The following is an 18,291-nucleotide window of genomic DNA, read 5'->3' on the forward strand; positions in this document are numbered from 1 at the left end:
ACTCACTGCCCCATGCATTGCTGCTGGGAATGTCAAACAGTATAGCCATGCTAGGAAAGACTTGGACAGTTTCTTATAAAACTATAAATGCAACTAGCCTATGACCCAGGTATTACACTTCTTGGCATCTATCCAAGGGAAATGAAGGTGTATGTTTACACAAACACCTCTATGCAAATGTTCATAGTGGCCTTATTCATCAAAGTCCCACTAGAAACACTAGAAAGCCATCCGTCAGATGGCTAAGTGGCTGGTCACATTGCTGTGCATTAATGCTGGAATACTACTCAGCAACAGAACAGAACAGCTTATCCACACACAGCAACCTGGAGGAATCCACTCAGCAAGAACAGAACAGCTTATCCACACACAGCAACCTGGAGGAATCCACTCAGCAACAGAACAGAACAGAACAGCTTATCCACACACAGCAACCTGGAGGAATCCACTCAGCAACAGAACAGAACAGCTTATCCACACACAGCAACCTGGAGGAATCCACTCAGCAACAGAACAGAACAGCTTATCCACACACAGCAACCTGGAGGAATCCACTCAGCAACAGAACAGAACAGCTTATCCACACACAGCAACCTGGAGGAATCCACTCAGCAAGAACAGAACAGCTTATCCACACACAGCAACCTGGAGGAATCCACTCAGCAAGAACAGAACAGCTTATCCACACACAGCAACCTAGAGGAATCCACTCGGCAAGAACAGAACAGCTTATCCACACACAGCAACCTGGAGGAATCCACTCGGCAAGAACAGAACAGCTTATCCACACACAGCAACCTGGAGGAATCCACTCGGCAAGAACAGAACAGCTTATCCACACACAGCAACCTGGAGGAATCCACTCGGCAAGAACAGAACAGCTTATCCACACACAGCAACCTGGAGGAATCCGCTCAGCAACAGAACAGAACAGCTTATCCACACACAGCAACCTGGAGGAATCCGCTCAGCAACAGAACAGAACAGCTTATCCACACACAGCAACCTGGAGGAATCCACTCGGCAAGAACAGAACAGCTTATCCACACACAGCAACCTGGAGGAATCCACTCAGCAACAGAACAGAACAGCTTATCCACACACAGCAACCTGGAGGAATCCACTCAGCAAGAACAGAACAGCTTATCCACACACAGCAACCTGGAGGAATCCGCTCAGCAACAGAGCAGAACAGCTTATCCACACACAGCAACCTGGAGGAATCCGCAGAAAACTCTGCTCCCAGTCTTTGATTCATAATTTGTAGAGCTTCTTTTTTTTTTCCTCTTTAGAAAAATTTTTATTGAGAGCTTTATAAACTTGATAACAGATGTAGGAATAATTTAAAAGCGTTACCTTCCTCAAAACCTTTCTTTGTTTTGTCTTTAGTTTGCTCGTTTTTTAAGTTCTGGGATACATGTGCAGAGCTTCTTTTTCTTATGATTATATATAACGCTTTTTGATTTTTAGGAAGACTGGGAAATATGGAAAAGAACAAAAAGGAAGAAAGTGATTGATATGCACCCAGACACCTGTCTTGGAGAAACCCCCTGTAAATCGGTGCACACATTCTTCAGCTGACATCTGTTCTTTCCTTTTAATGTCACTTTGTTTTCTTGGGACTCTTGTAGCTAGTTCATGGGAAGAGAGAAAAAATGCCAAAGTTAATCAATGGAAAGTGAATTTGGCTCAGCCTAGAGGTGGTGGAGAGCTTGATTGAGTGGGTGCCTGATGAACACCATGAGGGCAAAGACTGCAGGGTTTCCTGGACGCCTTCCCCAGAGTCCGTATTTTCCCCAGGATGTCCCTTCAAATACCTGTTGAAATTATGTTATCAAGTGGCACTTTGCACAGTAGTATTTATAACTTTTATATGATTTGACACTTAAGAACATGGAAGTTTATTTTTCCTAGAACTTTTCTCAAGGAGAAATAACCATATGTAAATAATTGGTGAAAATTTGGAGAGAAAAAATGAACAATGCATAAATTAATAAACAGTAGTGATGTAGACAGATTTCTGGTGAGGAAAGATATTAACTAGTATCCTTTAGTTGCCAACTTAACCCAACACTTAAGATTAAGACACCTCTTCACTTCTTAAAAAGTAAAACTATATATAGTTGATATCAGTGTTATTAAAATTTCTACAGAATTGGACTACCAAATTTCTGCAGTGTTTTTATCCTTTTTCTGCTAATAAAGTGTAGGATGCTTTACAGATTGCTGACTTTCAGGAGAGGTGGAACACAGAGGTCTTCAGTGCATTTCGTCACCCTGCAGGAAATTCCTAACTGAGCCTGGGAGACACTGGGCTCAGGGGCAGGATGGGCGTGTGCTGGTGCGACAGCGGCTAGCTTCACAACTTTAGACAAACTTCACTGCCTTTACTTCTGAAATAGGTAAAATGATGGCTCCTTTTGTGAACTGATGTGAAGACTGATGGAGGATGTGCCTCGAAAACACCTGGTGGAGAATTTGGCCCGTCAGTATCAAGAAACATTAGTTCCCATAGCCTTTCCCTTTGAGCGGAATTGGTTAAACAGTATTAATCCATCTGTAGTTTTCATCAATACATGGCACCTGTGTTAACAGTCTTCCACCCCATGTTAGAAACAGCAGCCAAAATATTCCCTTGATCTGCCAATCTTTTAAAAATAAAACAGCAACGACTCTTAACAGATGCTATCTCTGAAATGTCGACTCTGCATGTGGAGATATCGAGATGTTGCCAGTGTTCCAGCTTCCAAAGAGGATTAGAAAATAGTCCGAAGCTATAGACATGTGATTTTGACTCATAAAAGACTCATACAGAAGGCCCTGAATATTAAGTCAAAAGGTCTGAATGCTGGGGTTGCATGACCGTGAATTAATAAGGGGGAACAGTTGCAAACTCTCAGATGAAACCCTTGCTTTTGATTTTTCTAGGATGGTTCCAAACCACTGTGTTGAGATTAGTGGGATACATCTGTGGAGCTGAAGCTAGTCCACTGGCCACTGGGCAGTCCATGACCCATTACCCATCATTAGTCCTACCTATATTAAATTGTTTAATAAAAAAAAGTCCGGGAATGCCATTGTAACATCGCACCTAAGATTGTCAACTTTCAGGCGATTCATGTCTGTATACAACAGTCATGTGGGAACTATGATCTTTTCCTTTTACCAATTTATTATTTTTATCTGTCTGGGGAGTATAGAAAAGCATATTTTATAGTTAAAACTTTTCAAAATGTTTATTTTACTTGGCACAGTCACTTATTTTATTAAGAGCTTCATTAACGACAGAGCACATTGACTCAAAGCTCCCCACATATGCAGTCATTCCAGGAAACGCTCCTCTTCCGTACATTCATTGCGTCCTGAGTGTAGGAGGCATACCACACGCAATATTCCTTTTGTCATTCACAAAATCGCCATGAACTAGAAATGGAAAATTTTAAAATCTATTCTTAATATATTTTTACTCAGTTTTACAGATAATAAAGATTTAAATGTTTTGGTTTTATACAGAAATTGTCAAATAGTACTTAAATATGTCTCCAGATTCTTGGTTTCCATATTTTACCATGCGTATTTTTCAACTGTTTTTTGCCCTTATGTGATATTTCACGACTGAATGATGTCAAAGGGCAAGTTAGTATTTTTAATCTCCAAAAATTAAACGTGTAGTTTTTTTTTTTTTAAATTCTGCTACTAACCTTCCCATTTTAAGATACAGTCTGACTCGTCGTTAAGAACCGCGTTTCAGGTAAAATCATCCTAGGTGCTATCGGGTAGGGGGAGAATTTGAAGCATTGTTTCAAAGGCATTGTGTTTTTTTGTTTTTTTTTTTGTCTTGTGACATGTTTTCTGGCTGCAGAAGAAAATGCTCACAACCAAGCTAAGGCATCTTTCCTGCCATCAGGCAAACTGCCCTTTCACATGGTCTGTGTTGAACTGGCTCCTGTCTGGTCCATTGCATACTTAACGGACCTGTCTGCAGCTACCAGAATTACTTCCCAGGGCTTCATCTACCCAGAATTTAACTGAAATTAAAGTGCCCGCTCTCTTCATACTTTCCCATGGAGCAGGGCATCGCTGCTGTAAATTCTGGGCTAAAAAGTAAAATAAGGCCGGACACGGTGGCTCACGCCTGTAGTCCCAGCACTTTGGGAGGCTGAGGCGGGTGGATCACGAGGTCAAGAGATCGAGACCATCCTGGTCAACATGGTGAAACCCCATCTCTACTAAAAATACAAAAAATTAGCTGGGCATGGTGGCTTATGCCTGTAATCCCAGATACTCAGGAGGCTGAGGCAGGAGAATTGCCTGAACCCAGGAGGCGGAGGTTGCAGTGAGCCGAGATCGCGCCATTGCACTTCAGCCTGGGTAACAAGAGTGAAACTCCGTCTCAAAAAAAAAAAAAAAAAAGTAAAATAAAATGGAGGATGAGGAGTTTTAAAGAAACAGTTAAAGTAGCTGGGGCAAGGCCATGGGGTGCTTACTGATTGATTAAAATATACACAATTTTTTGCCCATGTGACTCGAATAATAACAGGAGCCAATTGTTCTTTGCAAGACAAGTGGCCCCTCGATGGAATATTAAGCTGTGCAGTGATCGATTAAGTGGGGGAAAGAAAGATAATGTCAGGAAGATGCATGGAGCCCTGCTCTGAGGGCCAGAGGTATGGAGAGGGGTCACAACCGTTTTCATTAAGATTTATCACCAGGGCCAGTGTGTGGTGGCTCACGCCTGTAATCCCAGCACTTTGGGAGGCCAAGGCATGCAGATTGCTTGAGCTCAGGAGCTCAAGACCAGCCTGGGCAACATGGCAAGACCCTGTTTACTAAAAATACAAAAAATTAGCCAGGCATGGTGGCATGTGCCTGTGATCCCAGCTACTCGGACGACTAAGGTGGGAGGATCACTTGTGCCTGGGAGGCAGAGCTGTAATGAGTTGAGATCACACCCTGTACTCCAGTTTGGGATCAGAGCAAGACCCTGTATAAAAAAAAAAATATATATATATCACTAAAGTTTTATAGATTGCAGACAAAAGGACCCTCTGACTGTGATAAACCAATCTCTTGCTGATGTCATTGCCCTTGACCTTTTCATGCTGTTCTACGGCCCCAAACCCCAGCTTGCTCATCCTCCATCAGGCATTTGAGGAGCCCTAGAGGAAGTGACAGCAACCCCAACCACTGGTCTTCACGACCACGTGGGCAGCGCACGCTGCAGCATCAATTGACCTCCTGTTGCTCACCGCTTTGCAACTGTGTCCTCCTCCACTGCAAATGTCTTAGATTCCCACCACATTCACCTGGTTATCAAATCCTCAACCTCTTTCTGCAGTGAGAGGCAGACCTTCTTCTGTGCACCAACTCCACACTCTTTCCCTAGCTCATCCGTTGCCCCCTCTTCAGTACTGTCCACAGCTCCTTGCCTTGCAGTCTTTTATGCGTTTATTTGTGCTTCTGTCTCAGCAGGTTCACATTCCAGAGTCTCTCCCATGCCCCACTCCAGCCCCTGGATTGTTCTTCCACCCTCAGCAAAGATTGAGGAAAAATAAGTTCTCACAAACCCAGCTCACATGGCCACTGCAGTCTGCCCATCACTTCCAAACATGACAAACTCTTTTTCAAGCTGTACAAAGCCCTGGGTGCTTCTCCAATCTCATCAATCTTTGCTCATCTCACCTTAGACTCCAGATTTGCAGTCAAGCATAATTTTCCCCATATACATTATGCTTGACCAGTGCCAATGCTGTCTGCTTTGTACGTGTTGCTGATTATTCCAGGGGTAACTCGAAAGCCTGGGAGTCACTTGGCATGTTCTTACACGGCAACTCCTGGAAGCAAAGCCTGCTTTTCCCACCCTGTTTGCTCATTGTCCGCTGCTGGGGGTGGTCCCCTTCCCGCACACTCACACCTTGAGTCTGTCTCTCTGATTTTACCTCCCTTGTCTGTGGCCCTGGATACTTTATTTGCTGTTGTTGCATCCTTTCTCTTCATTTCTCAGCTTCTTGGTACTGCCTCTATTAAATAGGTGGTTCGTACGTGTTTGTTGAGGGAAAAGAGTAAATAATGGCCTAATCAACCATCTCACTGTTAAAAGGTACCAACGAGAAAAAATAACAATTTACTAGAAATTAGGCATCTTTACTTCAGATGTTAACTACAAACCATATGAGAGAACCTGTCGAATTTTTGTATGAAATACGTGAATCACTTGTGACCTTCTCCTGTCACAAGGAAAGGGGCAGCTGAGGTGAAAACCAAGTAAAGCGTATAAATACGTCCTGGTACCACAAGAAATGCTGCTTTCCTTCCCTGAGACGTCATGTGCTGTTATGCATCAAAAGCTTTGAAAACACACGGGGACACCATGTCCAGTGATTCTCATAATTTTAGACATGAAATACGGCACAAGTGACTTCTAACCACAGAAGTCTGACCAAAAGCCAAGCCGTAACGTGATGTGCCTTGTATCCTAACAGGTATTTGAGCCAGACCGTGCAGGATGGTGTGTCAACAGGGGAGCGTTCTCTGAACAGGGAGAAACTGGCTGTCTTGAAGCAAGCCCTGAATGTCGTCGGCTTCAGCAACTTGGTGAGTCATGTCGTAAATATCTCACTGAGAAAATCAGCGTTCTACTAATGTATACGAGTTATTCATTCAAAAGCATTTACTGAGCCCCTATCACATTCCAGATGTTGCCGAGGACACTGATGATTCAGCTGACAATAGGCCCCAATCCCTCCCTCCTGGAGCTGACGTTCTAAGCAGGGTGGGGGGACAGGACTTAAGCCACATGTTGAGGAAGAGAGGAACTAGGGAGAAAACAGAGCAGTCAACACAGAGTGGCAAGAGAGAGGGTACTGTTTTCAAGAGGGTGGACAAAGAGCCCTTTCCCAAAATGAATATAATATATATGTATATATATTACCTATATATTTAAAATATATATTTTATAATCTATTTTAAAATATTCAAAATATATTTTAATAAATCATAATTTTATAAATGACAAATTATATTTTTAAAATATAACTTATAAATTATAAAATATAATGTATGTTAAAATATAATTTGTAAGTATATTTTTAAAATATAATGTAATATATTTAAAATACATATAATATTCAAAATGTATATTATATATATATCCAAAACAGATCAAATAACTTTATATTTGATCAACCCATGGAAAAACTGATAAATCTGAAGTAACTGTTCATGTTAAGAATCACTTGAAAATTAGCATAATCACCTTGTTAAAATGTCTTCTTGAGCAATATAAATTTTCAATATTGTTATACTTAATCACGCAAAATTGCCAAATACCTGCAAGCATATGAAGCTGAAAAATTTCACTTTCAAAGTTTTAGCCCATGACTGTGCAGTAGAAATGTGTCCGATGATGGAAATGTTGGTGGCCTGTGCTGTGGCTTCCAGCCACATGTGGCTCCTGGTCACGTGAACTGTGGCTAGTGGGACTGAAGAAATAAAGTGTTGATATTTCTTTGTTTTAATTACTGTAAATTGTCATAGCTATATGTGGTTAGTGGTTGCTGAATTAAACGCCACCTGTCCAGTGAGTCAGACAGAAGAAATGAATAAGACCCTAAATGAGCGAGACCTGTCAGAATTCTCCTCAAGCTCTTTCCCAGAGGCATTATCTCTGCCTCCATTCAACATGGTGGTGTTTTGGATCATGGCCAATTTATGGCCAATTCCTCATGAATATTTAATATAATATCACAGGGATATCTTGGACATGCCACTAAGTTCACAGCCCAGATGTAGTCACAGATTTAAATTGGTTCTGTTTCCTTTTCTGAAGCCAATACACTGATGGATTTGGGTATGTGTTTATTCCCTTGCCCACACAGCTGTGGCTGATGGGGCAGTGAGTGGGTGGGAAGGGCGGAAAGGTCCTCCAGGGCAAGGGGAAGGAAGTGGGGCTACCCGCAAATCCGTGAACGCAGGGGCAGCTTGCTGCACCCACCCTCGCCATGTTTGGAGACTGGAGCTGGAGGAGCTGGCAATCGCATGGCACCTCATTCTGTTTTGCTCTGATTACCCGGCCTCTGTTTTTCTCCTTCACTGAGTCCTACCCACTGGCATGTTCTGTCTTTGCACTTGCTGCCATGGTAGTTTTTTTCTTCCCCCTCCTTCCATGCCTGAAATGCCTGCTTCCTCATAGGAAGTGAAGCTAGGGATGTGGATAGAAACCATTCTGCCAAAATTCCAGTTGCTTGGAAACAGGGCTTTGAAAATTCATGACTGATGCTCAAAGGCAGGGCATACCTTACTTTCTGACTAAGGCAACCCGGGAGACTCGCAGAGCCTTTTTGGTAAAAGAAGTAGGTACATACTAGCAAAAAACATGAAATTCATTCCTTCATCCTGATCGCAAGGGTGACTTGAATGGTGACAGTTCAGTCCACTTTGGAGGGATAGATAATGTGTGGTAAGATTCGAAGGAAGCTATTTCTGGGCGAGTGAAGTCCTTGAATCAACACTTGTGATTGTGATCCTGAGGGATCTGTTCACAATAGTGCCTCCAGCTCTCCCGTCTAGCAGGGCGGCAGCGAGGGCTGCTCAGTGCACAGACACACGGCATCACAGCCTCCTCTCTGCTCACGGAGGAGTCAGGTTTTACTTTTGTCATAGAATCCACCACACTGTAATGCACATTATAGTTATCTTCACAGTTCTGTCTCGATCACTAATTTGTGAGGTTCTCGAGAACAGTACCGATTCTTCGGCTGTCTATCCAGAGGTGCCTATCTTGCAGGTCCCAGAACCTTTCATGAAGATTAATTGAAATAAAAAAACGCTGGGCATGGTGCTGCACACCTGTAATCTCAGCACTTTGGGAGGCCAGGATGAGAGGATTCCTTGAGGCCAGGAGTTCGAGACCAACCTGAGTAGCATAGTGAGACCCCCAGTTCCACAATTTTTTTTTATATTAGCTGAAACATGCCAATAGTCAGCTACTGAAGAGGCTGAAATGGGAGGATCACTTGAGCCCAGGGGGTCAAGGCTGTAGTAAGCTATGATTGTGCTACTGCACTCCAGCCTGGGCAACAGAGTGAGACCCTGTCTCAAAAAGGAAAAAAAAAATAAGTTGACAAGTAGTTAAGTAGTTTGAGAGGCTTGAATAATGTCATTTTATACACATAAGTGAATTAAATTTGAAATACAAATTTATGATTGAGGGGTTAACCAAAAACCTTTTTGCATGTATATCACCTTCATAGAATATTCTTATACCTGGAAACTAGAGGTCATTCTTTTCAATGCTCTTACTTTAAAATTGGTAATATCATACCTTATTATGAAAACTACAGGCTCTGGAGAAAATCACAGAAGTCTCAAGAAGTATATTGTTTCCACTGTATATTTATAAAGCAAATCAGCATTGTTCTTAGAACTTCCACAGTAGTTATGGAAGGAGTTTTTGTTCTCAAATTACAGAGTAGGAAGCTGAGAACATAACAGGCTGTGTCACCGCCCTTCGTGCGGCTCAGCCTGTTTTACTGTTGATCTCAGCATGCTCAATATTGGACATTCTAGAGAAGTATGGTTTAACCTGCACTTTTTCTAGATCTTTCATTCTTGCCAAAAATGACTGTCCAAAACCAAATTTAAGGTCTGTTTATTCTTTTATGCAGTGTTCCAGATTCTCTTTCAGCATTCTCTTACTTCCTGCTACCCTCTGCTCAAAGATAACTCTTGCCAACATCCATTTTTTTTTCTGTTTTCCTTAAAATACCTTAAAAAACAATTAGCATTTTGTTAGTCTAGGCACAGTTGTTTTCATTATGCCTCCTTTAGTTTTCCAGGAGAAGTAAAAAATTCTGCAATGATCATGTTAATTTATCTCATAAGGGAGATAGCAAGGAAATGAACACCATGTGTAGGTCCTTGAATGAAGCAGCCACAGCATGTGCTGAGTCTGAATAGTGTTCATCGTGAGCCTGCAGAGGACAGGAGTGAAGTCTGACCTTAAAGTGAAACCTTCAGCACACAATTATTCCTTTTTGTTATGACCATTATCTACAAGCTGTTAATTTATATCAGAATAGGATTACCTTATTCTCTGATGCTTCAGGAAAAGAAACGTTGATCTGGAGAAAATGCGCTTTGAATGATAAGGCTTGGATTTTGAGGTAGAGATTGGTAGTTTTCTCGCCACATCAAACATTTGGGATCTGCAAACTCACAACCTAATTAATAGGGCCATCATTTTTGTAACCTACTTTCAGATATTTAAAAATTCTGCCTTTTAATCTTTCTTCTAAGCCCCCTATTCATTCTCTGCTTGTAAAACGCATAGGAGGTGGAGAATCTGTTTGTAATTCTAGCAGCAATATTGCACGTTGGAGACATTCGGTTTACCGCCCTGACGGAGGGGGACTCCGCCTTCGTTTCTGACCTCCAGCTCCTGGAACAAGGTCAGTGGAACATGACCTTCTGACATTAACCTGATTGATGCGCAGTTTTGTAGACGTACCAGTAGATGGAGACATAGTACAGAAAAGCCAGTTGGCGTAAACCCTTTATAGTAGAATTCAGTGAGGAGGTAAAATGGTCCACTTTGTTTTTTCTTATAATCTGTTATGGAAATGAGAGCAAGATGTACTTTTATGTTCTCATTCTGTGCACATTAACAACACTGATTCTTTAACACATACTTGTGTTTATTTATATTGTTCTAAGTACTCTTCACCCCACCACCCAGTATATTTTGGGGGCATGTTATTAGCTAAACATTTTAAACAGAATGTAATGACTTCCCTTCAAAGATCTTGCCAAGAATCTCTCTCTTTGAAGTTGCCTCGTTAGTCGCTCCTGGATTTTTAAAAAATACCTTAAAACCACAGATTGTCAATAAACAACATATCTCCACCTATATCAAAGTGATTTAACCAGGAATTTGAAGGAAAAAAAAAACGATTCCATACCATCTGTGAGAACAGGGAGGGAGAAAACCTGCTGTGCTTTAGTGCACAGGACTGCAGGGACTCGTTAATGTTTTGATTACTCTAAGATGTTTCTCTAGTTGAATTTGACAATTACAGTAGTGGTGACTTTTTAAATGACCTATGTTTTATGTGTCTATATAAAACGTATCAATTATTGCCACACAATGCAATGTTCTCAGTAACAAAAAATATACTAACTTTATGTTTATAATGCTGATTTAATTTCAGTGGCTGGAATGTTGCAAGTATCAACAGATGAATTGGCATCTGCCTTAACAACTGATATTCAATATTTTAAAGGTAATTTTTTTAGACTTTAATGTTTGTGCAATTTGGAATCAAATATAAAAATTAAATCCAGTTTGGCCTGTCTCCACTCAGTGAAACTATTTCTTTGAATTGAATGCCAAATGAGAAAAGCATTCTGAGCCTTTTTGGCCATTTGATACAACTATACTGTAGACTCTTGATGCTCCTAAGAGACCATTTTTCCTAACTGGTCACCCCTTCTATGTAATCTTTTATCTTAGGAAAGCTAAGCCATCAGCCCGAGAGGGTTTATTCAAATAAAATATGGGATCGATTTGCATGTGTGGTCTCATGCCGCACTCTTCAATGAAGGACCCACCTTTTCCCGCTACCTCATTGGTTAGAATAGCTGTCATTTATTGGGTATTTATGAACAGATAGGTATTGTGCCAAGTCCTATAAAAATTGTAGTGTTTGAATTCTCACCAATTGCTCTGATGTGGGCATTACTACTTCCATTTTGACAGATGGAAACAGTAAGATTCAAGTAAGTTAAATAACTTTGAACATCGAATCACTAGGAGGTGGCATGTTTGGAATTAGAATCTCGCACTGTCTCACTCCCAGGTGACACACCTAATCTTTATGCCGCATGCATCTCTACTCAGTGAGCAAAGACAGTGGTTTTCCCACATAATCTTTGAGTACTCGCTCTAAATGATGGCCTGACGACTTTCCTCTTTTCTCACAATTGTGATTGTGAGAACTTACGGTTCATCTGACCTTTTTTTCTCTGAAATCGCCACCATTCATCCTTTATGGCCTTTTGTACCTACTTGCAGGTATTTATGTAGGTGGCTCATGATTTCTGTCTCACTCCCACTCTCAGAATGAATCTCCCCCTTGTTCACTCAGTTGCCCAGAAGTTATCCTTGATAGCTCTCTGTCTTCCACCTCCTCCATGCGTTGGTCAGTCACACGTCTTACTGCCTTCCCTTCATTTTCGTAGGCACCGCTGAAGTTATCATTCATTCCCTGCATTACAGCAAGACGCTCTTGGTTCCTCTTTTATCTGGCCTTATCTCTGCTTGCCCTCCTTCCACACTACTTCTGAAATAATCTCTCTGAAATCCAGCAGGCATTTCAGAAATAAAACCAACAGTTTCAAAGGTACACAAAGTCCTTTAGAGGAAAGCTCGTCACTTTAGATGGCTCAAAAGGTCCCACCGGCACCCTTGCATCCAGCCACACTAAGCATCTTGAAGACATTGTTCTCGTTTGCACCTTCTTTTGAGAAACACTGAGCTCATCATTAGTATCTATGATTTCCTCCACTTACAGCACCCTGGATGCCCCACCTGCACTCCACAGTCATCTGGCTCTAGGAATGTCAATGTCACAATGTCATAAACGGCCACACCGGTTTTTGCTGCCACCTTGTGTTGTTCCATCCCGATGGCCTTGAACTTATAGCTCTCTGACTACATTTCTCCCAGTATCAGTAGGTATCCTTCCTCGCCTGTGCTTCTAACAGATAGAAAACCCTTCAACCCCGTTGCACGTGGATCCCACCCTGTTCCTGGTCTCCTGCTCTGTCTGAGATGCAATGGTCAGCAGGTTTGGCCAAGGCCATAGTGTTTTTTCCACATAATCTTCGAGTACTCGCTCTAAATGATGGCCTGACGACTTTCCTCTTTATTGTGATTATGAGAACTCACTGTTCGTCTGACCTTTTTTTCTCTGAAATCACCACTATTCATCCACTGTGGCCTTTTGCACCTACTTGCAGGTATTTATGTAGGTGGCTCACGATTGCTGCCTCACTCCATTCACACTCAGCCCTCCCGCCACAGCGATGGGATCAGCTCAGTGGCAAACCACCCTTGCTCCTTGTTCCTTGGCCCCATCTCTGTTCTCCTCCACGAACCTGTCATTCCAGAGCTCAGTCACTGTCTCTTTGAGAATGACATATAAATTCCCACCTAAGGTCCAGTCTTCTTTCCAGACTCCACACCCGCTTTCTGGTCGATGCAATCATGTCTTCGAAAATATTTAAAATATATGATTTTCCAGATAGCTTGTTTCCAAATACCTTAGGAAGATTCGGTATCCAAACCAGTGAGTTGTTATCAGAAGCCATGCCAGGAGGGGCCCTGTGAAGAACTGGCTTCCTAACTGAGGTGAAATTACACACCCTACAATAAAGGTGCAACTCTGTGGCCAACAGTTGCAATGAAGAAGATTGCAATGCACGTGACATTCGTTTTAGGAAATGTTTTGCATAATAAGTGACTGAGACCTTCTCATTTACTAGAATCAATGATTTTTATACATCACTTGTCGAATGGACGTGTGGGGAATAAATAGGATGTGTGGGGCTTTGGTTGGCTTCCAAATGAGGAAATCCTTGTGCTCATGCCTTCTCTTCTTTCTACTGATTTAGGAGATGTGATAGTAAGGCGACATACCATACAGATTGCCGAATTTTTCCGGGACCTCTTGGCCAAGTCCCTGTACAGTCGTTTGTTCAGCTTTTTGGTGAATACCATGAATTGTTGCCTCCACACTCAAGATGAACAGAGAAGGTAGGAGTTGCTGGATGCTAAGTTCTGTTGTTGTTACTGTAATAAATCACGTAAGGGCTCAACTCCTAAAGCAGCTTCATTATTACAGGTGACCCATGAGTTAAACTTCATTAATATATTTCATTTTAACAAGGTAATTTGACTTCAAAGGTTTTATTGATTATTTACATTCATTTATTAATATATTCAAGGAAATATATTCAATCATTAATATATTTCATTTTAACAAGGTAATTTGACTTCAAAGGTTTTTTTGATTATTTACATTTATTTATTAATATATTCAATGAAATATATTTGATCATTAATATATTTCATTTTAACAAGGTAATTTGACTTGAAGGGTTTTATTGATTATTTACATTCATTTATTAATATATTCAATGAAATATATTCAATCATTAATATATTTCATTTTAACAAGGTGATTTGACTTGAAGGGTTTTTGTTGTTGTTGTTGAGACGGAGTCTCGCTGTGTTGCCAGGCTGGACTGCAATGGCGTGATCTCGGCTCACTGTAACCTCCACCTCCCGGTTCAAGTGATTCTCCTTCCTCAGCCGCCTGAGTAACTGAGACTACAGGCATGTGCCACCACACCCAGCTAATTTTTGTATTTTTAGTGGAGATAGGGTTACACCACGTTGGCCAGGCTGGTCTTGATCTCTAGACCTCGTGATCCACGCACCTCATCTCCCAAAGTGCTGGGATTACAGGTGTGAACCACCATGCTGTCCGACTTGAAGGGTTTTATTGATCACTCTTTAGGAAGTGAAACCCCCTCCCTCCATTTGCACTGATGAATTTATCATCTCCTATGCATAGATATTCAAATGCATGCTTTATGGACAGAAGGTCTATATGGCCTTTTGTACATCAGTAAGTGTAAAAACATTGTAAATCTGGGAAGAAGACAGTCTTCCTTTAGGTGTCTGGGATTTGTTGAGTAGCTCATGCCTCTTTCGGAGCCGATTTGATGATGTGTTTTGGCTCAGTAAGTCTTCGTCTTATTTCTTCACTTATTTTGTGGATTAATTGACAGAGGATCCCTATGGTAATCATGTTGATTCATACCCCTAATCATAATAAACAGTAGCTTTTCAGGACTCTTTCATCATCTAAAAATTCTATATCTGCATTACATACTTATGAGTAGAAAAATTCCTTGTTATCCTTGTCACTAGTAGTGACCTTGAGCAGATAATTGAGAGCAGAATCTCATTCACAAGTCTTCACATACAGGCTTGCCTTCCAATGAAACCTGAGAATCTTTTTGTCATCCGTACAGACTTCTCGAATTTAAATTAAATTCCTGAAAACTGATGCCTTTAGAGGTTTCTTGGAAAACATTAGAACTAATATATATTAAGGGGAAAGTCCTTAAATAAATACAGACATCTCAGAAGGTTGCAAAGACAAGAGGATACTGAAATTTGTATTAAAATGTACACATCTCAAATCCCACCGAACATTGATTAGCTGATGAATTAATCATCTCCTATGCATTCAATAGTCTGTGATGAGTGGCTATGATATAATCCATATTTCAGTAGAAATATTTTAGTATTTAGTATGGTAAGGACTCTTGATTTTGCTATTGTTTATTGCTATCAGTTAATTTGTTAATTTCCTGTAAGTATAAAGATGATTCACAGAATGATAGTAATATGCTAAGTCTACCAAATCAACTATGTATAAAATTATCGACAGTTCTGCTGAAGTTGGCACTGAAAAATGATGAATATATAAGTCCAGCTGTACATAGAAAGTTTTAGAAAATTTTCATTTGACATTTAAATCTTACAAAGCCTTGAATTTACATAATTGGAAATACAGAATGGTTTACATTTTTTGCTACAAACACACACACACACACACACAGAAAAACTACAAACATAAACCGTGGAAAACACTTTATTTGTCTTTTCATGGGAATATTGCCACTGTGTCAATGTGTAAATGTATGAGGATGGTCTTATCTTTTAAAATTTATTACAGCAAGTGAGTGAGGACAGGTATTAGTGGGAAATTAGAAGCGAATCACCATATCGTAAGTTTGACTTCCAAGAGACGGTATTCTCCTTTGAGTCATGACTCCCGTATTTTCTTCTCTATTTCTTCCATGGGTCACCAAAACCTGAATTTAAATCCCCAAATAAAACAAGAAAAGGTTATATTTGCAGTATTTCTAACTCATTTAAATTCATGGAAGGCTTATGGTGTTGCAGATTTATAGCCCCATTTCCTAAGTTACAGAAAGGTCTCAAAAATGTGGATAACCTTAGAATAGGCTCTTGCTGTTTGCCAATCCCCAGTTTTTTTGAAATTTTATAGTCATGTCAAAAAAGACTATACAAATAAATCATACGCTCATGGTCAAAGTTGTAGAGCACGATTGTGATAGGATAGACATATTTTTCACAGTATATGTGTGTGTATGTCTGTATGTGTGTGTATATAGACAGTAAATATACACTGATTATGATAGGATATACTTTTCAAACAGACATGTATACATACATACAGTATACAGATGTGTACTATATGTGTGTGTGTATATATAGACAGTAAATATACACTGATTATGAAAGGATATACTTTTCATACAGACATGTATACATACATACAGTATACAGATGTGTACTATATGTGTGTGTGTGTGTATATATAGACAGTAAATATACACTGATTATGAAAGGATATAATTTTTATACAGACATGTATACATACATACAGTATACAGATGTGTACTATATGTGTGTGTGTGTGTATATATAGACAGTAAATATACACTGATTATGAAAGGATATAATTTTTATACAGACATGTATACATACATACAGTATACAGATGTGTACTATATGTGTGTGTGTGTGTGTGTGCATGTATATAAAGACAGTAAATATACACTGATTATGATAGGATATACTTTTCATACAGACATGTATACATACATACAATATACAGATGTATACTATATGTGTGTGTGTGTGTGTATATATAGACAGTAAATATACACTGATTATGAAAGGATATACTTTTCATGCAGACATGTATACATACATACAATATACAGATGTGTACTATATATGTGTGTGATACACACTGATTATGAAAGGATATACTTTTCATGCAGACATGTATACATACATACAATATACAGATGTGTACTATATATATGTGTGTGTGTGTATATATATATAGACAGTAAATATACACTGATTATGAAAGGATATACTTTTCATACAGACATGTATACATACATACAATATACAGTTGTATACTATATATGTGTGTGTGTGTGTGCATGTGCGTATAGACAGTAAATATACACTGATTATGATAGGATATACTTTTCATACAGACATGTATACATACATACAATATACAGATGTGTACTATACATGTGTGTGTGTGCATGTGCGTATAGACAGTAAATATACACTGATTATGATAGGATATACTTTTCATACAGACATGTATACATACATACAATATACAGATGTTTACTATGTATGTGTGTGTGTGTGTGTGTATAGACAGTAAATATACACTGATTATGAAAGGATATACTTTTCATACAGACATGTATACATACATGCAGTATACAGATGTGTACTATATGTGTGTGTGTGTGTGGGTATAGACAGTAAATATACACTGATTATGATAGGATATACTTTTCATACAGACATGTATACATACATACAATATACAGATGTTTACTATGTATGTGTGTGTGTGTGTGTGTATAGACAGTAAATATACACTGATTATGAAAGGATATACTTTTCATACAGACATGTATACATACATACAGTATACAGATATATACTATATGTGTGTGTGTGTGTATAGACAGTAAATATACACTGATTATGAAAGGATATACTTTTCATACAGACATGTATACATACATACAGTATACAGATACATACTATATGTGTGTGTGTGTGTGTGTGTGTGTATAGACAGTAAATATACACTGATTATGAAAGGATATACTTTTCATACAGACATGTATACATATAGACAATATACTGATGTATACTATATGTGTGTGTGTGTGTGTGTATAGACAGTAAATATACACTGATTATGAAAGGATATACTTTTCATACAGACATGTACACATACAATATACAGATGTATACTATATGTGTGCATGTGTGTATATATATACAGTAAATATACACTGATTATGAAAGGATATACTTTTCATACAGACATGTATACATACACACAATATACAGATGTGTACTATATATGTGTATGTGTGTGTGTGTGTATTAAATTTGTAAATTTGGCAAGAGAGAATAAATATCAGTACAATTTACTCTAACAAGTTATAAAGGGAAAATGAGTGAAATTGAAGCAGGTGAAATGTCTGTTTATTGCATGATGGATTCATTTCTTGGATTACAGTAAAACAAGTGCAATGTTAATCACATAGCATATTAAAATAATTCTACTTTCTCCA

General features: G+C 39.4%; 1 protein-coding gene across 7 annotated transcripts in view; it reads left to right on the forward strand.

Annotated features, from left to right (window-relative positions):
- Nucleotides 1-18,291, forward strand: part of MYO16 (myosin XVI) — a 773,187-nt gene that overhangs the window by 507,127 nt on the left and 247,769 nt on the right. For all 7 annotated transcript variants that reach the window (XM_054249238.2, XM_017970444.5, XM_078347436.1 and 4 more), the window contains exons 17-20: nucleotides 6,483-6,594; nucleotides 10,331-10,448; nucleotides 11,208-11,279; nucleotides 13,672-13,813. In XM_054249238.2, coding sequence (XP_054105213.2) covers nucleotides 6,483-6,594; nucleotides 10,331-10,448; nucleotides 11,208-11,279; nucleotides 13,672-13,813 — 444 coding nt within the window. The remainder of the gene's footprint in view (nucleotides 1-6,482; nucleotides 6,595-10,330; nucleotides 10,449-11,207; nucleotides 11,280-13,671; nucleotides 13,814-18,291) is intronic.

The sequence above is a fragment of the Callithrix jacchus genome, chromosome 1 (assembly GCF_049354715.1).
Source record: "Callithrix jacchus isolate 240 chromosome 1, calJac240_pri, whole genome shotgun sequence".
NCBI classification, from domain to species: Eukaryota; Metazoa; Chordata; class Mammalia; order Primates; family Cebidae; genus Callithrix; species Callithrix jacchus.